The sequence below is a fragment of the Chelonoidis abingdonii genome, chromosome 2 (assembly GCF_003597395.2).
Source record: "Chelonoidis abingdonii isolate Lonesome George chromosome 2, CheloAbing_2.0, whole genome shotgun sequence".
NCBI classification, from domain to species: domain Eukaryota; kingdom Metazoa; phylum Chordata; order Testudines; family Testudinidae; genus Chelonoidis; species Chelonoidis abingdonii.
The window spans coordinates 161847310-161869337 of NC_133770.1; the positions used below are offsets into that span (position 1 = coordinate 161847310).

The window sequence follows — 22028 nt, forward strand, 5'->3', positions numbered from 1 at the left end:
GACGTGGCAAATGCAATGTGGAGAATGAGTCAGTGAGGCCTGCTGGGCTCGGCTGGAAGGCAGCAGCGCGTTCCTGTTTCTTTTGCTCCCTGCTCTGGGGATGGGGCAAAGAACACAGTGCCCTCCCATGCAAAGTACTTTCCGTACAGCCAAGCCTCATACCCCAGGAAGGCTGATAGCATTCCCATGTTTTGGTTGGGGAAACTAAGGCACAAAGAAGGAAGTGACTTGGTTAAACTCTTACAGCTGGTCAGTGGCAGAGCTGGGAATACAACTCAGGAGTTCTACCTCTTGGTCCTGGGTGTGGATCTGCTCTGACCTAGATGGAGCCTGAAGTTTGCTGGACGCTGTAGAGCTTTTAGCTTCATAGCTGGGCAAGCTGCTCTCATTTTTTTTAAAGGGAACTAGAGGCCTCCCTCTGCTGCTGGCCTGAAAAGGGTTGGACTGTCACGTTTCATGTGAAACAAGCTATTGGCAGTGGGAGCAGCCCTATGCAGGAGCAAATGTTCCAGCAGCTCTATGGTCAGCTTGAGGTTTTGCTCAGAAACATAGAGTACAAGTCTTTGTAAAGCTCTAGAGGAGCCCTCATGCTGCAGGGGACAGCAGGTTCTGCTGGTCTCCAAAATCATGTCTTGAAAGCCACAGCCCTGGTTCCACCTCCTGCCATGACATTGAGAACCGCACTCTGCCTAGCAACGTAGGAGTGGTTAGCTTTCTCACCCCAAACTTCCATTCAGCTGCAGAAAGCACAGGGCCTTTCAGCTGCCTTGGCAGTTCCACAGGGGAGGGAAAGACGTACTGACTAATCATGCGCCAGTCAGCGCCTGTGATCCATGTGCTTCTAGACCATGTTTTTCTCTGCCATTGCAGCAGGGATGCTTCCTCCTTTTCCAGAGCAGGCTCCAGAATAGAGCTGGGCAAATCGATTGGATCAGTTCACTCTGACAAATTGTTTCAGGTTGAACCAAAAATGAATTTTTTGACAAATTGAAAATGAAACCAATACGAGGTCAGATGAAAATTTTTATTTTTGAGGTTTTATCATTAATTGTTAAATTGTAAAAATTAATGGAAATTTCAAAATGAAAAGTTGTTTCAAATCAAAATGTTGTAAAATTCCCCCAAAAGTTGGAAGTTTTTTTCAACTGAAGCAATTTGGTGAAATCAGCACAAATTCACTGAATCTGCATCCCCCCACCGCCCCCAATCTAAAGTCCTGGTTGAAAGATTTTGCCCAGCTGTCCAGATGACAGGCTAGAGTCCTGAGGGTCATTGCTGGGCAGGCTCATGCATTTCTCCTCCTCCTCCAGTGCTGTTCTTGACTCCCTTGCAGTGTTTGTTTACTGTGAAATTTCTGAGCAAGTGGTTTCACTGACCCAGAGTTTTGTGTCTGGTGCCAAAACTTATATTAAGCCTGCAAGCTAAACAATGTGCTAGCGTGTTGTGAGAATGCTAGGCATGGCGAATGAGCATCAGAGGACTCTGGAATGGATAACTGGGTAGGATGGCAGGAAAGAGAGACTGCTTTTCAAAGGGAAATGACTGTGCCTGGAGCTGCTGGCTCAATGTGCACCCTTGAAAACCAGGCCACATAGGTAAGTGTCTGAACATGGAGGTAGGTCTCGTTTCCAAAAATCTCAGTTGCTGTGTTCCAGATACAGCTCCAATGGGACTCCATTCCAAAGTTGAGGGGGGAATTGGGCTGACATGTAAAGTGTGCAGGCCGAGGCACCCAGTGATGTGTGGATGGCCAGTCTGAGCCACATCAGAGGGCAGCTGCTTGGCCCTTCCTGAAGGTCAGGGTTCTTCTTTAAGGGGTGTGGGCACCCCAAGTCACTGGTCCACTCTGCAAATCTTAGGTAGGCCCTTCCAGGTTGGAAACTGTGCGTAGCTTTTAGGGGGTGGAATGTGCATCTGCTGTGCTCTTTGTAATACATGTACCTCATTAAAATCAGGCAAAGCCCCACCTATACTGAGGAAACAGTACAGGGTCTGCATGTGTTGTTGGTACTGCATCAGGAATCTGTCTCCTGTGGCAGCTCACATTCTCCCCTGCCTTTTTTTAGAGCAGTTGTTTAAACCTGTCCAGCCTCAGTTCCAGTGTTTGTCTTGCCCAAAGCAGGGAGGCTGCTTTGGGGTTCATACAGCAACAACAGTGTGTAGTGGCAGTATTCCCTAAGAGTGTGTCTGCCCTATGCTTACATGTGTTTGTATTTCAGCTCTGCCACAGGCCAGGAAGCATTCTAGTGTAAGAACCGTAATACCCATCCAAGGGTGGGTAAGTACTAGCACCGTTTTACAGAGAGGGAAACTGAGGACAGAGGCAGTGACTTGTCAAGTCAGTGGCAGAGCAGTGAATAGAAGCCAGCTCCCTCTAATGGAGATGCTAGCTCATTAAAAATATATGGTGCAGCTGAAAAAGAACATAGTGTAATTGCACTAGGAGAGGTTCATAAAGGGAAAAGGAGCCAACTGATTCAAATTTATCAAGACATCACTTTATTGCCACAGGAAGAGTTAAGTTACTTGTACCTGGTACATATGTACAGACTTAAACTGCACAAATTTTACAGCTGGTTTAGTTACATGCCATACATTTAAAAGTGCATAGTTCTGAAAAGAGGTGGTGCTGTAACATTTGCTAGTTCATTGTACCCACTTACCACATGCAGTTGCCATAAATACAACACCAACACCCAGATTTACCAAGCAACCAGGTGTACACACCTTTTGTGCATGGTTGATAAGAGGCAACACAAGACCGAAAGCCCCTCTGTAGATAATGCAGTATAGCTAAATATGCTATAAAGAATCACTTAATGTAACATTAAATAGTGCATTGCCAAGCCAATGGTGCCCCTAAGCATCCACCCTGCACTTAATACCAATGTCAAGAACCCAGTTGTGCTGAGATTTGTCAGGCTTACAAGCTGCCCTGACGGTGGTGTTATGGTAGTGCCTAGAGATCAACCAGGATTGGGGCCCCATTGTGCTAGGCACTGCCCAAATTTGTATCTACTCTCGTTGGCTGACAGCTCTACTTACCAGAGACCTTTGGCTGCATTGTGATGAAGTGTTTGTTACATTCTAAAGTGCACACTGGGAACAGAGTGAGATGCTGGGATTCTGCAGGGTCTGTGAATATCTATCAATAGACACACAGCCCTGTTGAATGGGTTAGTATTGCTAGTATAAAGACTATTGCTAACTTCATTCCCAGAGCACTTTACAAATTCATCCTTGCTACCCAGGAAAGCAGTGGGCGAGATCCTCAGCTGGTGTAGGTCACTAATTTCAATGATACTATGAAGCCGGACATCAGGTAAGAATCTGGCCCATTATAGGGAAACACGGGAGAAGAGTGAGAACTCAGCTGATGCTGGCCTACAGCCCTTCTGGCTTCTCAAGGGGCTGTTCTCCAGGATATGTGAGGGAAGCATCCTGCTCTCTAGAGGTAGCTCTGAGTTTCCTTTCACAATGGGGCAGGTTGCTCTGCAAGGCTTTGCTTCACTTTGTCTAGCTAAACTAAAGCAAAACGCCTTCCCACCTCCAGGAAGACAGGGTAGAGCTGCACCTGTCTGAGGGCTGCTGTCCCATTTTCTGATCAGCGAGAGCCAAGGCACTGCGAGCGTGATGGAACGCAGCACTGCCTCTAAAGGTTTGCTGAGGACAAGGAGCAAACTTACATGTGTCTGCTGCCTGGCAGAGGGATGGTGGCTCTATTCATACCATATGGAAAGCATCAGCTGGAGCAAGTCAGAATGAACCCTTCCTCCAATAAAGGACTCCGTGTACCTTCTGTTCCTCCTTGCCCCAGGACCCCCATCGCTAGCGAGCAAGAGCATCGGACTAAATGAAAGCTTGTTTAACAGAAAGCCCCCTGACAGCAGTGCATGGGGGCCAGTGGGACTCGTCTGTCACACAGCCACCTCAATCATGCCTGCCCTGCAGGAACCCCAAAAACATCAAAACCAATGGAGTAAGCCTCAGGATCTGTCTGGGAGGTAGGTCCGGTCACTTCTCTATGCTTCTTACAGCTTGGGGGGGCGGGGCAACATGACTTTTACCTCAAGGCCACCCACCATCCCTACTCCTCCTCTTTTGGACTGCAGGGGAAGGTTTGGGCAATGAAGCACTAGGAGTGAGGCTGGCCGCCTGCCCAGCAAGGCATCGTAAGTGCCATGGCTGGAGTCTGACTGCAGGTTTCTAGGTCCATATTTTTTATTCAGGGTGTTTAATAGATGCTGCTGGGCCAGGTGCAGCAAAGCAACAGCTGGAGATGTTGCACTTTGATTAAAGGCCAGAAGAAGAATGTCTTATGGCCACCCAGCTGGGGTTGGCTGTATTCCATCTGGGAATCTACCTGTCCAGAAACAAGACCTGTAGGGGGGGGGTGGTTTTGATTTAGCACCCAGTTTTGCAATGTGCTGTATCCTACCTTCATCTACAGTTACCTAGAAGTCTTATTCTGGGCTCACTTGCAGGACACCAGAACAGTGCACTCCCACAGGTCCTATGTAGCAAGAGTGCAATGCAGATCTCTATTCCACAGGGCTTTAGACACTGCCCTGATCATGTATCCATAGGCACTTGAAAGAGGAGCTATAAACATCTTGCAGAATGGATTGTGGGTGATGATTTTCTGCAAATGCTCCTGCCCACTCTGATCCTAAGACACAGCAGACAGAAATGGTGGAGGGCTCTCAATGCATCTAGTCTTGCTTTCTGAAGGTTGGGGGTTGTGGCAGCTAATGCTTTCCCAGTCAGTTTTGGGAGTTGAACACTGAGCAGCCCATTGGTTCTGTAAGGTAGGAAGCATCAAACCTGAGTAAGATGTTGAGATTGTCTTGAGGCATCACCCTCTGATGTTGCAGAGTCCTGGTTCCCTGCTGCTCTGTGGAGAGGGGCTGGTTGATGGGAGGAGGCTGGCTATCAGAGCCAGGCATTCGTTGGAGGCCAGTGATACAGGAAGGTCTCAGCTAAGGTGGCTGAGTGAGGAGTGGTGCTCCCTTCCCCCGAGCCATGGAGCACTAATCTCATTCCAGCAGTGCATGCTGGCACTGCACTCAGATCTTCTTCTCTCCAGGAAGCAGGTGAGGAGAGCCAGACGCTGGGCTCATGCAGGGCCCTCAGGGGTGAACTTCACAAAGGCGATGGCTGCCAGTTCCTTACAAAATTCCTCCAGCACCACCACTCCTTGGAAGAGGGTCATGTGATCAATCCTGCAAGGGAACCAAAGCAAATGCTGAGGAGTGCTCTGCACAGGAGGGAGAAGCTGGCTCCCTTGCCTGGAGAGCAAGATGTCCCACCACCTCATCTCATGTCTATCCTAGAAGGTTTAGCACAGCATGGAGCACAAGCACTGGGCAGGCATGTTACCAAACAACCCGGAGGCTGCTGTACTTAATTCCCTGCCATCCCAATGTATCAAGCACACTGGAGTGGGGTCCTGTGCTGAGATGAGGGGAGTTTCCCTGGCGATTAATGTCTGCTGAGACAGATACTGTGTTCCCCTTGTTACACATGCTGCAGGGCACCAGTTGATGTAGCCCAAGACAAGTACAAGAACTTACTGTTCTTCAGGGACCAGGCCCATTAACTGTCTCCGGACCAGCAGCAGCTTGGCTGGGAACTGAGACACCCGCTGGATTCTCTGCATCAGATCTCCAATCACCTAGGGAGGAGGTGAGAATTAGCTCCCTGCAGGTGGAGAGGTGCCCCCCACCCAGCATTGGGTTCAGAGCACTTCCTACATACAGCCTTGCTGTGAGTCCAGGACTCTACTCTAGACCCACTCAGCCTAGAAGTGCTGGCAGCTTCGCACACGGCTTTTTTGCTGTTTTCTGATCTCCCTGCCCCCAAGTTGCACACTAACATCGACATGAACCCCTATGCCCCACCAAGGACTTGACATGGGGAGAAGTTACCCTGATGAGTACAGAGAAGAGCGTCCTGCAGCCAGGAGCCAGATTCAGGTAGGGGTCCAGGAGGTACTCGTGGAGGTGTGGGTGCGGGAAGAGGGCTAGGCAGGACAACACTGATGTCATTTGTAGGTTTAGTCCATAGGGCTGTGGAACATAGACAAAATATGAGATCGCTTCCTTGAAGTGCCTTCCCAGAGGCAGCAGTTCTCAAACTTTTGGCCCCTTTCACACAGCAAGCCTGTAAGTGTGACACCCCCCCCCCCCCAAAGTAAATATAAAAAAGTGGTTTTAATTTATAACACTATTATAAATGCTGGAGGCAAAGCGGGGTTTGGGGTGAAGGCTGCAAGTTCACAACCCCCCCCCCAGTAATTACCTTGTGACCCCCAGTTTGAGAACCCCTGCAGTAGGGGCAGCCTGGCTTGGACTCTGCCTTTGGTTCATGTCCCTCTCATTCATTTACAAACAGGAAAATGAGAGCCTGAGAGGCCTGAAACTACCTTCCAGTGAGGTGGATCTCTGGCATTACAGGAGCAGGGCCTACGCCAAAGAGCTTACAGTCTAATTTGATGGTGATTTGTGTTCCTGTTGGCAGCTATCTGCTTTTGTAGGCCACCTGCAAGGTTACAGAAGTCACAGTAATGAAGCTCTTACAGCCAGACAGCTCTACAAAGCTGGACGTAATGTATTTCCCTGTTGAGGCTCAGTTCAATTCAATAGTTGCTTTTCCCCACTGACTTGGCTGAAGCCTTAGGGTGGAATGGGGATCTAGGAGGATGAAGGATCATAGTCCTGTGCTGTGGTCACTAGCCAATACCTTTGTATCCTACAAAAGGGCTAGGTGCTCATTGGTTACCCCAAAGACAAAGCCCTGCCTCCAGCTACAGCTCCCCGATCCTCAAACAAGGCTGCAGTTTTCACCCTACCTGATCCAGGATCCGTGTCATACGGTCAAACAGCACCTTCAGGAAGTGGCCCTCATAAAATGCTGCTTGTGGGTCACAGGGCTCCAGAGGTTTTGGTTCCTGGGGCCAATTCCATGAGGATATGTTAGCAGAGCATTCCTGAAACTGACAGAAGCAGCATGAGGGTGATGGAGGACGACAAAGTGCTCTCAACCCTAAAACTAGGGTGAACATGGCCAGCAGCCCAAACTGCTGGGTGTGGGAGGCAGACAGGTGCACTGGCAAAGAAATTGGCAATACAGCTGGCACTGTTAAAGATCAAAGGTGTTTTATACCTCCACTTGGAATGGGACAGGGAAGCCTCAGGCTGAGAAGGGGGAAAAGCAAGACTTTGAAAGCCTACTGGCCACCTTGTCTGAGCAGTGGGTACATCCAATCTCAGCCAGGTCTGGCACAGACAGCAGCGGAATAAGTTTTGTATGTCAGGTAGGATAGTCCTGATGGGAAGCAAGCTGTGAGAAGGGAGTGGGGAGAATTCAAGGGGTATGGGGACCCCATCCATGACCTACCAGCCTTAAGGCATCGTGCACATAGGTATCATATCCAGCCTCCTCCAGATAGGAGGAGGTCTTTGCCTCATCAGGAACCAGGCCCAGGAAACTGAAAGAGAGAAGCCAACATGAGCTGGTACTCTATGCAAATCTCCCCCTATGCTGGTGTTGCCCAGGACTGGGGGGAAGAGAGACAGGAATGAGTGCAGCAGATGCAGCATGTACCTGGCCTATTGGCACTGATATCCCAACTCCTAATGTGATCTCCCCAATACGGCACTTAGCCTGTGCGATGGCTGGAAAGTTCCTTCCTGACCCTTACTGCAGGAACCACCTTACCCCATGAAACCTACCATCAGATTACCGTTCTGTCATTCCCAGGGTTACTGCTGGTTATGAAGCTTCCCAGCCACTGGCTTTGAAGCTATGGTGAACTGCGCAGGCTAGGTAAGATGTTCCAGGCTTACTAGTGGGGCTGGATAGCCAATGCCCATTAGCTTTAGGCTAGTGAAAGCTGGAGGGCTGGGCTCCTGGTAACAATGTACCAGAAAAACACTGTCTGGAGATGGGATGCCCAGCAATGAGCAAGTGTGGGGTCTTCCTTTGCAGTTCAAAGTTATAGCCCAATTTATGTGAACCGGAGGCTTAGATGGGCCCCTGGAATGGCTACCAATATGGGAAAGGGCCTAGGAGACAGAGATCTAGCCTGTTATGGAAGGCTTCTGGGTAGGGCAGGATGCAAGCTGACCCAAACTCAGGGAATTGGGTTTGCCAGAAGTTTTGGTATTTTTGAACTTGCTTTCATTCTAAACAGCAAAATAGGGTGTTCCTGAAATGAACTATGAAATTGGCATTCAGAGGCTAGCATTTTCACTTAGCTGCTGTGTGGCAGGGATCCTACTAGATCTCAGCCCAGGCATGTTCCCGGGAGCAGGAAGTCTACCAGTCCACAGAGCCCTTGCTGGAGCAGGGGCTCCCAGAGTGGGGATTCACCCAGTTCTCACAGCCTGCACTGCCAGGGCTGCTCTCTGGAATTGCACTGAGTTCTTCTCTACCTTGCTCTTTATGCATCTAGGTTCCCCAAAGCCACCCCACTGGCTGGCTCGAAGCTGTGAGCTAGCCTGCAGAGGGGAGGCAAAGATGTGCTGGACATTGGGTGCATGGTCTATCATTTGTGATTCTTAGCCCCCACAGCCCAAGGGAAAGCCCTACCTGAGAACAATCTCATTCACATCTGTCTTCTCATTAGGCCTGGCAGGCCCCTGGGGGGAGGATGGCATTGCCTTTTTACATGCCCGGAATCCTGTATTTGGAAATTCATCAGTGAAATAGGGATCTTCCTCCAGCTCCCTGCAAGGGCAGGAACAGGCATTACATTGCAGCCCCAGCTTGTGCCCACCAGGTTCTGCGCTTCCCATTTCTGTCCACTTACAGCGTGTCCTCGTAATGCTCCTGCTCGTGGGTGCTCCGCTCCTCCTGCCCTGGCTGGCTGCACAGGATGTAGCTCCGTTCCTCCAGGTTTCTCAGCACTAGGCTGTATACAATGTGCTCATGGGGTTTCCGGAGCAGCTCCTCAAATAGCCTCAGGGTAGCAAGGCTGATCTACAGGGGCAGAATCATGGGTCAGTTGTGGGACAAGTCTTTAAAGCTCCCCTGAAAAGCATTCGCCACTAAACCACAGCTAGGTAGCCCAGCACTCCCCATAGGGCCATCTCAGACCATAATCCCTTCCAGGGTTGATGCATGGAGTTCCCAACCAGTTAGCTGTGGGAAGGTCTTGCAGAGGAGACCTTAAAAACAAGGGATCCTGTTTGCTTCGTGAGGACATTAAAGATTTCATAGCATGGCTGACAGGAGCAGGGGTTTACCCCAGCATTCTACTGTTGTACAGCATGCAATGTGCAGGGAGGCTGAACCCCCAGAAGTGGCTGCATTCCAGTGGTGCTGTAAATCCAGAGTGTTTGAAGGGTTTGGGATCCTTCTAGATGAGTGATACTGCATCAGTTATTAATATCCCAAAGCACTTTATAAATTCTACAGGGATCACTTCATCCATCACTGAGATGGAGCCACTGCACAGCAACACTGCCTGACTGCTGAGGGCCGAGACTGAAAAATCCTGTATCTGACAAACTGCCTGGGGAATTTAAGGAGACTGAATACAACGACCTGGCCTGGAACTACGGCAGGACCCCTAAACTCCTACCAGGGTGCCAAAGCATCACTAGTGATCTCAAGGGAGCAGCGCCTTAGGTCTGGACATGGTCCAAAAGGAAGAGCAGCTTCCCCCCTTGAAATTCCAAGATGGAGGTTAGCTAGTAAAAGCTGAGTCTGGGGTCCTACTGAACAGGGAAGAGGAGGGAGGCAGAACCATGGGAGGCTGCAGGTGGCAGCTCTGCATGCAGACAGAGCCTCACCTCATCAGACAGGTGGTTGCAGTGCTCTATCAACTGAAAGCGCAGGAGGTGCTGCTGGGGGGAGTTAGTGATGGTTTCTGGCTGCCTCTCTGTGCCCAGCAGGAATGTCACCAGTTCCCGGAGCAGGGCAGGAGCGGTGATCTGCCTCACCACGGCCGTCAGCATTGCTGTAGAGGTGAGGATACCAAGTTCAGACCTGCAAAATAATGATGGAGGGAAAGTAATTACTGTTGCTCATCTCCATGCAGCTGTTCAGAGGACACATGCAGCTCAGTGAGCTGTGTGCTCTAAAGGAAACATCTCCACCCAAGGACCTCTAGGGACTTTACAAATAAAGCTTTATACCCACCAACCCACCCCCTGTGGTGGGCCAGTGGCATCGTCCCCTTTGATGGATGGGAAAACCAAGGCATGGAGACAGGAAATGACAGAGCCGGGAACAGAACCCAGGACTCTGCCTGCGCTCCTCATTTTTTGCTCTGACCCTAAGATGTCACTGCCTTTGGGACACTAAGAGCAATGTGAAAATAATGCAGTGATATCTGTAAAGCCACCTATTCCAGCTCACGAAGAGAAAGTCTCTCTCTAGAGATGCGTATGGGCCACTGCAGTGAATGGAGGGTGCATGAAAAGGGTCAAGGCAATACCAAAGCCAGAGGCTAGACTGGGCAGTTCAGGTGTAATGAGTTTGGAAGTTTACTGTTCAGGGACAAGAGAGTCCAAAATACTACTGAAGGCCTGGAAATGCAGAGCCAAGTGTGAAACTCCATCTTGTCAGGGGCCAGCTCCGGTCCTGCCTTTGGAGGGACCCTGAGCAGCGGCACTGGATCTATGAGCTGCAGGAGAAGGCTTAGAATCAACCACTGGCCTCAGCACTACCCTATCTTAGGGTGGACAAAAAGGCACATCGCTTTGAATGACAGCTAAAGGCATTAGAAAACTGTGCCAAAACCACTCCCTGCATCAGAGGAGATCTGATTCTTCCCTTAGTCCATTTTATTTTACACCCCTGCCTCGTCTCCAGGATGCTCAGATGTTCCCGCCTTTCCCCCTATTGAACTTTCTCTGCTTCCCAGACTCAGATTCCCCAGCTTGGCAGACCAGGTTAGAATACTTCTGGTGGAATGTTCCATTCTGCCAGCAGGGGTTTCACTTTTACACTGCAGTGTAGGAAAAGGATTTTAAGACATTAATTTCCACAAAAGTTTGGAAGGGACGCATGTGGCTGGGGAGCTGCCTCCTTGCGGGAGTGCTATGCACCCCTCTTATCTACACACCTGCCATCCCAGGATTGCAAAGCACTTTTTCAATGGGAATTATTTGAGCCTCACCAGCCTGAATGTACCATTGACTCCATTCTACAGATGGGGAAACTGAGGACCAAAGCAGTGACTCATTTAACACCAGCTGCTGCCATAGCCAGAAACAAAACTGCATTCCTGACTCCCAAATCCCTACCTTCACCACAGGACTAACCCACTTCCCTTCCTCTCATGCCTGGTGTGGGTGCCAGACCAGCTCAGCCCCCCCATCCCACTTTACACAGGAAGCTGGTGAACAGCTGGTTGGCCCCTCAGCCTGTGTGACACATGTACTCACATCTGCAAGAGCTGTGGCTGCAAAATCCCCTGGAAGAGCGTTTCACCAATGGTCTCCGTTACAGCATCTGCAACTACCTGATGGTCACAAATAGAGAGTCAGTAACGAGCTACCAGCTGCCTGATATTCCTATGACTCCCCTAGTTCCTTCCTGCATGACAAGATCAGAGACGCTGCTGTTCTTTAAAGTTTCTCTCGATGTGGTGGGATCACTGACATACATGGGGAGTGACTGTCACGTCACTGTTCCTTGACCAGGGTTGAAAACATGCTATGTGGTTCTTGCACACAGACTCTGGAACCAAGTGACCCAAGCACTCCTATTAAAGGAAAGCATTTCCTGGTAGCTAGAAGATGGAGCCAGAACATGCTGCAATCTTCTTAAATGGATTCAACACAAATCACTAGACTGGGGTCATCCAGGATGGCTCCTATTCTTTAACACATCCCCGTAGGAACAAAATAATCTTGTTGTGACCTTAGCAAATGCATTTTGTCACCTTGCAGCTGTGTGTGGCAATGATGCATCATGGTGATCTTCACAATATCACACAAGGATTGCAATTTCATCATATTCTGATGCAGTTTCACAGAGATCTTCAGCTGTCTGGCAAGCTGGACTCACAGACAGGCCTGATGAAATTGAAGCTGTCCTAACACCCTTCAGGACACATGGCAAACCCAAAATCCAAGCCACAAAAGCCAGGATGTAATAGTCCAGGAGCCACTGGAGTTGGTGGATCTCAAAAAGGCACCATAGGTTATCTTCTCCAAGGAGAATTTTAGCCATAAGACAAGACACAGTTTGGTTCCCAATGGCCCATCTGCCATCACATCCGTGGCTCATAAGTCCATTAGTAGTGGCCTAATGAGGTTGTCTACTAAGTACAGGAGGAAAACAGGTGGCCTGGCCTGAGTTCTAGCAGAGATATGAGCAAGGCTGGCTTGAGCTGCTGGCAGTGGAGTTAGACTGCTGCAGCGTATCAGGTAAAAGGTGCAAGATGTTTAGCTGTAGGTGGTATGAGTAACTCAGCCAGTTTCCAATCCACTCTTGTAAATCAGTGGCTCTTTGGCTGTGCCTGAAACAGCATCTATGGTTGGGCTAAGATGACGTGATTCCTTAAATATCAGGCTCCCCACATGTTTAAATGTATATTTGTCTTGCTCTAGAGACTTGCACTCTCTGGGGCAGAGGAGATAGGAATGCTCATCTAAGACAATAAACAGCGGGGAGGAGTCACTTGTTTCTTACCGGGTGGGCCTCTCTCACGAGGTGATCACAGTAATCTAACCACCTAAAGAAAGCATCCAGGCTACCCTTTCCTGGGAAAGAGGCCTCATCAGCAGAGTTATTCTGCAACCTGCAAAGAGATCAAAGTGAGTGAAGGACACTGTAGGAATCAACTCCAAAGCGTCATCCAAGGGCTATGGTACATTTTGGGGAGGGGGGGGGGGGAGAGAAGAGTCTCCTCTCTGGAGTGACAGGAGCAAAGGAAGCTGCCAGTTCTCTCAACGTCCTCACTTGGCCCATAAGGCATGGAACACCAGAGATGGAAAAGACCCGAGAGAGCAACAAGGCCAGCAGTTCTCATCCGGGGTCATGACCCACCAGGGGTGGTGGTGGTGACCACCCTGTTCTTCCCATTTTGCTAAGTGGGAAGGGGGCCCCTGTAGGGAAGAGGTTGAGGACCTCTGCTAGGCTGTACCCCCTGAGCCAGGGCAGATACCACACTGTTGCTATTCTACAGGGACTTACCCACTCCCAGCTTGAGCCATCCCATAGTCCCCCTTGGAGAGGATACCACAGCCTAGCAGGCCTCACTATGTACCCACACCTGCGAGGTGCTCAATCCTGCCAAGGTCCATGGGAGCTGGGGTGCAGCCCCTGCAGAACAGATCTCACTAGTCTTCTGTGGGCCCAGTACTTCCAGGGAGAAGGTCGAGAGTGAAAGCTGGTAGAGTCGTTCCCTTGCAGTGAAGCTGGGAATGGATTTACCCCAGGCTCTCATTATCTTCCTACCTCCAGCTGACTCTCTCTAGGGAGAGGATATCTGCAGGATCGGCTGAAGTAGGGATGGCATTGTACAGGTCACACAGGTGATCAGTCACCAGACAGCAAAGGGCGCTGTTCTGTACCAGGTATGTGGCAGCTGCCTGCTGAGCGATACTTATGAGAAGCAGCAAGTTTTCCTGAGCTTTTAGTGCAACCCTGCTCTTCTGGCAGAGGGAGGGAGGGAGAGAGAGAGAGAGAGAGAGAGGTTACCACAGCACCAAGCCTGTTTATTCCCCTCCCCAGCTCAAGGGTTAATGGAACACCAAGGTTGACCCTAACCTGCTCCATCCCACTGATAAGCAAGATCATTCCCTACTCGCTGCCTGGCACCCTTCTGCTTTTCCTCACCCCACGTCAGTACCTGGCTCTTGCACAAGTTGATTAAGGAAGTGATCAGATTGTTTTCCTTTCTTAGAGGAGAGGAGCTGGAGACAGAATTCTTTGGTTTTCCAGCCAGGCTAGCACAGGGGGCGTCACCCATGGAACACTCTCTGTCCTGCTCAGGAGATGCTGTCAGGCCTCCTTTGGTAGCCAAGCTCTCTCTCTGGCTGCTGCCAGCATCTCCCTGTGGGCTTGCAGTTAGAAGATTCTTTCCCTTGAGAATAAAGAGACGGGAGAGAGAGCAGTTAGCGTCACAGCAATAGCGCTTCCAGCATTGACACAAACGGGACTGATCCCAGGTACAGACAGCGAATACTCAGAAAGCTAGATAGGTGCAGTATGTATCTGAACATACCTAAATATGTATATACTGCAAAAACACCTAGAAATGCTCAGCTAAGCAGATAAAACAACACAGCACATTTCAACAGAGGATCTCATAACCCTTTGCAAACATTAATTCTCACAACTCCCCGATGTGCTGTAGGGAAGTAACTATTATCCCCATTTCACAGATGGGGGAGTACAGAGAGGTGAAGAGCTATGTTTAAAGGTCATACAACAAGTCCAGGGTGGCACTAAGAAGAGAGCCCAGGAATCCCAGATCCTAGTCCTCCGCTCTAAACTGCCTGATCAATGACTACGTGACCTTGTAGTCACAGAACAGGTACAGCAGTGACAAAGCAAGCTTCACACGTCCCACCAAGCCATCTGGGAAAGATGCATTACTCCCCTACGGGGAAAGGGGTGCTGAGCATCCATGACCCATGGTCTCTTTGTTAAAACTACCAATCCAGGGGCCAATTAGTGCCAACCTATGGCTATTTTCATGGCACAAACACCAGTTCCCTGGGAACTGGACTGAGATTGACCAAATTCACTTCACCCAGGGGCCCCCAAAACAGCTGTCAGATGGAAACGATCCAGGTCACCACCAGCACTGGATTAGACACTTTGCATAATTTTAAAGAAGCCAGCAAGATTTCAGGTGCAGAGGAGCTCAGCGTCATCCCTGAGCATGCAGCACTGAGGCAATGTCTGTGATATATGGAGGTGAGATTCGACAGCTTGCTACGCTGTGGAAATTGCCTGTTATTCAGACCACCGTGCAATCATACCCTAGCAAATCAGCCCTGTAAGGAAGGGATGGCATGCAGGCGCCAGTGGGGGCTCCTTACCTCCAGGATGTACGTGAGCAGAGCAGGATCCTGCTTGATCTTTGCACACAGAACAGCAGCAAACTGTACCTCTTCCTTCTCAGTCGCAGAGCCTAGCACATTGCTGCCGAACTGAAGGAGCTTCTGTGGAAGGACACAGGGCGGTCAGCCTTCACAATGATAAAAGAGGGGTTAGGACTGAGCTTATACAGTGCTGAAAGGGGTTTGCTCGCATCGGGGACGGGCATTCTTCCCTCCTCACTAGAAGCTGGACACACTTCCCAGGAATATGTACCCATATCAGTCATACAGCCACCGACGTACAAAAGAGCAGGCAATAGCCCCCATTGAGGCAAAGTAACATTAGAGCAAAGTATTCGGCATTGCCCTGAACCCTGTATAGTGATTTACACCATTATCAACTGGGTATCAGAACAGTCATATTTTATACCCACTCTGCACTGGTGTAACATAGCACTGGGGAATGGGGCCCCCCCATTGGTCTACGTTAACATCACTGCTCATCAGAAACTTAGGCCGTGAGAGCACTAAGTGAGGAAAGGTACGACGAGCACTGCAAGGAGCACACTTTACATTGCCTGCAGTAAGACAGCTCAGAAAGTGGCTCTGACAAGCCAAAGAGAAAGCAGGAACAGTACTCACCTGAACAGGTCTGTGCACATTCAGATAGTGCAACAGTGGATGCTGCACCTGTCCCAGGACTCTGCTGAAGAAGAGGAACACTTGCTGCCTCATGCCTGGAGGATACTGAGAGCAAAGGAGAGCGCACGAAGTAAATGGGTAGTTAAGTAATATTCCCCTTCAGTGCCACAGGAAACATGATACGAAGTGTCTGAGCCAATCATTATGCCACAGATAGATAGTGAATGTATGTAACATGGCAGAGGTAAGAGCTGCAAACATCTAGCCATATGCACCCTATATACTGCAGCTAGTGCAGAAGGCTAAAACACTACAAGGGTTTTCAAGTTTACATGGACTGGAAATTCCAAGAACAGAGGGTTTTGAAGCTCTTGGAAAACACGGTTCAGTTTATTATTGATTTTATCTCCTTTCTATCATCAGATAATCTGATAAGGCTACACTGTCCTGATTCACGCAACCATCAAGAAAGTGTGTGAGATATAAACTGGAGCCCAGCTGAACTGTGAGAACATTCAAGGGAATACTCTGGGATAATGTTAAGACAAATACTGAGGTTTAGTTTACAAATAGCTTTTCCCAAATGCAGTGTGAATACACGTTTTCACAACCTAAATGTAAGTGAAAACTGGTTTGGTTTAGGAAGTAAATATTTCCCTGCAGCACTGGTAAAACAACCATTTGAGCATTGAACAACTGACTGGAAACAGCAGTGAAATTGACCAGACTTATATCACTATCCCAGCTCCACACAACGCACAACAATACCCTAACAGCAGAAATAAATAATGTTTTGCCCTCCTAATGTACCTTTTAAGGCTCTCACAGTGCTTCAAAAACATTAATTAATTCTCTCGGTAAGTATTTATATTGCTTAATAAACTTCACTTTAATAAATTAAGCTTCTCAGCTGCCCTGTGGTGAAAAAAATCAATTAGATTATATTTCCATTTTCAAAAGGTTTGTTATTCATAAGTCCTATAACATGATGAAATGGAAAGAAACAAGCAAGGATGAATCATAGCAGAGATAAAGGGTAGACGGTACTGAATGCAATTGATTTTTATAAACACACAATAAAGACTAATATTTCCAGTTACTGTTTCCTTGTTTTTGTGTTAGGGGGAAAAAAAGACTATTTACAGCACAATAAGCCAAGGTATTATTAATAACACAGGCTAGTATGGTTATAATTTTTAGTTTTTGATATTTACTCTGATAAAGTCCTTTTAAAAACACTTCTTTCCTGCAAATCAAAGGATTGATCCTGCAACCCTCAATCATGGAGTCAATGAGACTACTCACCTGAGTAAACACTACTCACATCAGCAAAGGTTGTAGCATATGGGGAAAAGGTTCAAAAGTGCTTAAGTGGTTTAGGAGCCCAAGTCCCATTTCCAAGTGATTCAGGTGCTTAGGAGCCTATAGATATCATGTCTACATGACAAGTGCCACAGTGCTGCAGCTATGCCACTGTTGCGCTGTAGTGTAAACACCTGCTACAATGACAGAAGCACAGTAGTAAATCCAACCCCTCAAGAGGCAGTAGCTAGATCAGAAAAATTCTTCAGCCTAGTGGTGTCTTACCTACATCTTACCTGGGGTGTGAATTTTTCACACCACTGAGCGATGTAGTAAGGTTGACTTAAGTTTCAGATGTAGACCAAGCCTTAGGTTAGATCTTCACTAGAATCACTGCAGCTGAACCGCAGTAGCACTTCAGTGTGGACACTGACTACAGCAATGAGAGGGGTTCTCCCATCCCTGTAGTTAGTCCACCTCCCTAAGAGGCAGTAGCTAGGTCAATGGAAAAATTCTTTCATCAACCTAGTGCTGTACACCCCAGGGGTTAACTACATCACTCGGGGGTGTAGATTTTTCACACTCCTGAGTGACGTCGCAGGGTCAACCTAACTTTTTAGTGTAGACCTGGCCTTAGTCTCGCTAAGTCAATGGGATTTAGGCTCCTAAGGTGCTGTCTAGCCTAGAATTTGAAAGGCATTATCTAACATGTATTAACCGTGTAGTGTAGACAAGGCCATGGGCCTAATAGGCTGCTTACACCTTCCAAGTCCTAGTCTAGCCTAAGTGGCTTCTGAAACTGGGACTTCAGACTCCTAAATCATGAATATGCTTTGAAAAATTTTACCCTGGTCTCCGTTCCTTAAAATTATACTTCTTTGCCGTGAACAAGTCAGACTTTATAGTCACTGAAATCAACAGTTCCACCACTAGGACAATGAATGGTGTTTGTCTTGGGCAGGGGTGGGCAAACTTTTTGGCGCGAGAGCCGTATCGGGTTTTGTAAACAGTATGGTTAGGGGAGGGGGTCATGGCCTGGCCCCCACCTCCTATCTGCCCCCCCACCAGACTCCTGCCCCATCCAACCCCGTTCCCTGACGGCCCCTCTGGGACCTCTGCCCCATCCACATACCTCAGCTCCCTGTCCCGACTGCCCCCGCCACCTCAGCCAACCCCTCCTCTCATTTCTGACTGCCCTCTTGGGACCCCTGCCCCATCCAACCACCCCTTCTCCCTGCCCCCTACCATCCCATCCAATCCCCCCTCCTTCCTGACTGCCCTCTGGGACCCTTGCCCCCATTCAACCCGTTTCCCCCTGACCACCACCCCGAACTTCCCTGCCCTCTATCCATCCCTCCTGCTCCCTCCCCCCTTACCGCACTGCCTGGAGCACCGGTGGCTGGCAGCGCTACAACTGGGCCACGCTGCCACCACCACCATGCAGCACAGAGCATCAGGTTAGGCCAGGCCTGCTCTGCACTGCGTTGCTCCAGGAGCTCACTGCTCAGAGCGTTGCTCCAGTGGCGGGGAGAGCTGAGGCTGCAGGGAAGGGGGAACAGCAGGGGAGGGGCCAGGGGCTAGCCTCCCAGGTCAGGAGCTCGGGGGCCGGGCAGGATGCTCCCGTGGGCCATAGTTTGCCCATCCCCGGTCTTGGGCTTGTGCATGGCTTACTTGATGAGTAACATGGTGTACACACCTCTGCTTTCCCCAGAGTGCTAAGGGTCTCCAATATTTTGTGCTGCAGCAGATATTCCAAACAAGGCCCTGTCTCCCCTGCTGGATGCTGCTTCTCCTCATACACCAGAATGTCCAGCATCTGTTTCAGGCGCCAGGGGATATCGGTCTCCTTAACTGGGGTGTTTTCATCTAAAGAGAAGGAATATATAAATCCCAGTCAAAACACGCTACATCCTGGGTAAAACAGGCATTAAGGCTTTAGCTCTATTTGACTATCAAATTTATACCAAAGCATCTTCATATCCGCCCCCCCGCCTCCTCCCCCCATAACTCTGAGATGGAACATGGCAGCTCTTTTAATACTGCACAGCATATCCTGGGACTTTCATGGTTACAACAACACACCAATGCTATATAGTTTGGGACAGGAAGTGAATAGCAAGCATATCCAACAGAAGCTGTAAGGGAAGTAGTCAGAACGTAATTACCCACAAAGCAATTTAGTCAAGACCCTGGAGCCAACACCCTTACACTTGTAAAAACATCATGGGATTGTCACAAGTGGCCAGGACTTCAGTTTTACGTCTCAGCTGGAATCCAGCACCTCTATGCTGGGGAACGGGTTTGGTACTGTGTCGGTGTGAAGTCAATGGAGCTTCACGTTAGCGCAGGGGATATGCCCAAGCAGATCAGCTTGCAGGATTAAGGCCACAGCTCATGAGAGCCTGGGCAGCACAGTCACAGGCCTTACACTAACCAAGACCCAAATGAAACAAACCCTGAGAAAAAAATCAGGCAAAGCCAATCCTTTATTCATAATTCCTACTGCAGGCATCAGGACACTGTTCCATGCCACACAGGAGTGATCTTTTAGAAAGATTTTCTCTACATTCTAAGACACAGTGAAAGACTCCAAAATGGTGAATTTAAAACCTTCCCTTCCCTGCAACAGAAAAACAAGTGGGTGTTTTCGGGGACTGGTAGAACCCAGAAAAAGTTAACAAAAACAAAATTTAAAAAAATCATCATGCCTCTCAATCAGAGATTTTTTTAAACTAAGTTTGAGCTTCGAGGGAACATTAATAGGTATAAAACCACAAAAAAAAAACAAAAAAAACCCCAAAACAACCAATTCATTTAATCCTAGACCTATGTATTTTAAAAAAAAAAAATCTGAAAATTCTATTTTCCAGAGGTAATTTTAAAACATATATCCTACCAACCTCTCCCCTTTGGCTTCCAAGCTGTAATTTTCATTTTGATATTTATCTCTGCAGCACCCCAAGCAACTAGGATGCTGGTTTAAAAATTATCATCCCTATAATAGAACCCTTGATAGACCATTAGCAATAGTGACACTAAGCAGCAATGTTATAATAGAACAACAACACTGACCTAGGCAACAGCAAAGGTCAACATTTCTCAAACTTGCGAGTCTAAGGTTAAGCTCTTAAATCTATACTTCGATATTTAAATAAAGTTAGGGGCTTAAGGCCTTCTTAACACACCACAACTGTACCAGTATAACTGTGCCTCTAAATGTAAAGCAATACAACTCCCTCTAGTGTGGATGCAGTTACACTGGTAGGGACTAAGCTATACTGGGATAAGCACTTTATACCAGTATAACTGCATGCACACTTAAGGCTGCAGCAGTTACAAAAAACACCTAGTACAAAAACTCTGTGTAGATCAGACCTAATTTAGCATCAAGGATAAGAAATGTTGGCCATAGCATTTAGTGCAGGTGCAGGCCAGCCATTCTCAGAATGTTGAGAGAGGATCTCTGAGCAACAGAAACTGGTTATTATAAGGCTCTGGCCCGGAGTATCAGATATCTACAAATGTCCAGAGACATGACCCCCCCCTTGTGGTTCTTCTGGTGGAAAGAAGCAATGCCTGTATGCCATAGTGCTGGTCTACACTACGGGATAAAATTGATTTTAGATACGCAATTTCAGCTACGTGAATAACGTAGCTGAAGTTGAATATCTAAAATCGATTTACTCACCCGTCTTCACCGCGCAGGATCGATGTCCACGGCTCGCCATGTTGATTCCGGAACTCCATCGGGGTTGGTGGAGTTCCAGAATCGATATAAGCGCGCTCAGGGATCGATATATCCCGTCTAGATTAGATGCGATATATCGATCCCAGAGAGATCGATTTTAACGCGCCGATATGGCGCGTAGTCTAGATGTACCCATATATAGAGCAGTGTGTAGACATTTTAATGGTTGCAGGCAACATTTCTCCTGGCAGGCCTTTCATTATCACTCACAGGAAGAGGATAATAGAGTCATTAACATTTTGCTCTACTCTTGTGCCGAGGCTCTCAAAGTATTTTGACCACGTTAACGAATTAACTGCAACAAATGGCCAACTATGTCTCGTTCTCTCCCTTTTACAGAGAGGGAAGCTGAGACACTGCACAGTTAAAGGTTTTCTCCAAAGTCTCACAGTGCATCAACTGGCAGAGCTGAGAAGACAACCCAGAAGTTCTAACTTGCAAAGTCCCCACCCTCTCCAGAGCTGGGAATAGAACCCAGGAGCCTGGACGCCCAGCCATGCCACCACCTACCTGTGGTCTCTAGGTAGTAGTGAGTGAGTCCTTTCCAGTGCTCGGTGAATGCCTCCAGCAGGTCAATGCTGGGCTCCTGCTGCAGAGAGGAGGGCGCAGGCATTAGTAGATAGATAGAGCCCTTTGGGAAGGGCACTGTTCATATCTACCCACAGGCCCTACTCACAAGAGGGTCTCCCCTCTTCTGACCCCCCCATCCCCATAGCATCCTGCTCCCTGGGAACCCGTGTCCCAATAGACATGGGGTTAGGAGAGGAGCCCCCAAAGCAGAGTGCCCTAGGACCCCTCTCCTGACCCCAACCCCATATCTCCTGGGACACCTCTCTGTCCCCCCTCCTCTCCCCAAGCCCTCAATTCTCCCCCTCCCAAGAACACCAATTTCCTGAACCCAATAGCACCCTGGGGCCCATCCTGGGTACCCTGTAGGATGCCCCTGCCTCCCCAGCCTTAGTCCCCCATGGGCCTCATCTCCTGACACCCAATGACACCCTTGGGGGCCCAACCCAGATCCTATGTCTAGGTTCTTGGAAGACCCCTCAGTTCCCCGGGTTGCCCCATCTCAGGATCCCAGTGACACCCCAGGGGGTGGGGGTCTATCCTGGGCGCCCACCTCAGTACTCTGGCCCCAGGAGTTGCCCCCAACCCCAATCCTCTAGACTCCCCCCATCCCCTGACCCCAGTAACACCTGGGGGGGGGGCAATTCTGGGCACCCCTCAACCCTGGAGGAACCCTTCCCCCAGCCCCAGGGACCCCCTGACCCGAACAACACCTGAGGGTCAATTCTGGACGCCCCCCAACCCTGACCCCCGCTCCTCCA

General features: G+C 49.0%; 1 protein-coding gene across 2 annotated transcripts in view; it reads right to left on the minus strand.

Moving 5' to 3' along the window:
* Positions 1–21314, minus strand: part of FHIP2B (FHF complex subunit HOOK interacting protein 2B) — a 40744-nt gene extending 19430 nt beyond the window's left edge. The window contains exons 1-16 of one of the 2 annotated variants that reach the window (XR_012655285.1): positions 21211–21314; positions 18649–18818; positions 15651–15755; positions 15009–15131; positions 13811–14044; positions 13417–13613; positions 12649–12757; positions 11397–11473; positions 9798–9993; positions 8813–8982; positions 8593–8730; positions 7399–7489; positions 6851–6994; positions 5928–6068; positions 5574–5674; positions 4062–5222 (exon numbers count right to left, since the gene is read on the minus strand). Coding sequence is in view for 1 of the 2 variants with exons in the window: in XM_032800892.1 (XP_032656783.1) it covers positions 5117–5222; positions 5574–5674; positions 5928–6068; positions 6851–6994; positions 7399–7489; positions 8593–8730; positions 8813–8982; positions 9798–9993; positions 11397–11473; positions 12649–12757; positions 13417–13613; positions 13811–14044; positions 15009–15131; positions 15651–15755; positions 18649–18818; positions 21211–21313 (2205 nt within the window). In the remaining variant the exon portion in view is untranslated. Of the gene's footprint in view, positions 1–2476; positions 5223–5573; positions 5675–5927; positions 6069–6850; positions 6995–7398; positions 7490–8592; positions 8731–8812; positions 8983–9797; positions 9994–11396; positions 11474–12648; positions 12758–13416; positions 13614–13810; positions 14045–15008; positions 15132–15650; positions 15756–18648; positions 18819–21210 lie in introns of those variants that run through there. The other variant, XM_032800892.1, reaches the window with a different exon arrangement.
* Positions 21315–22028: the final 714 nt, after the last annotated feature.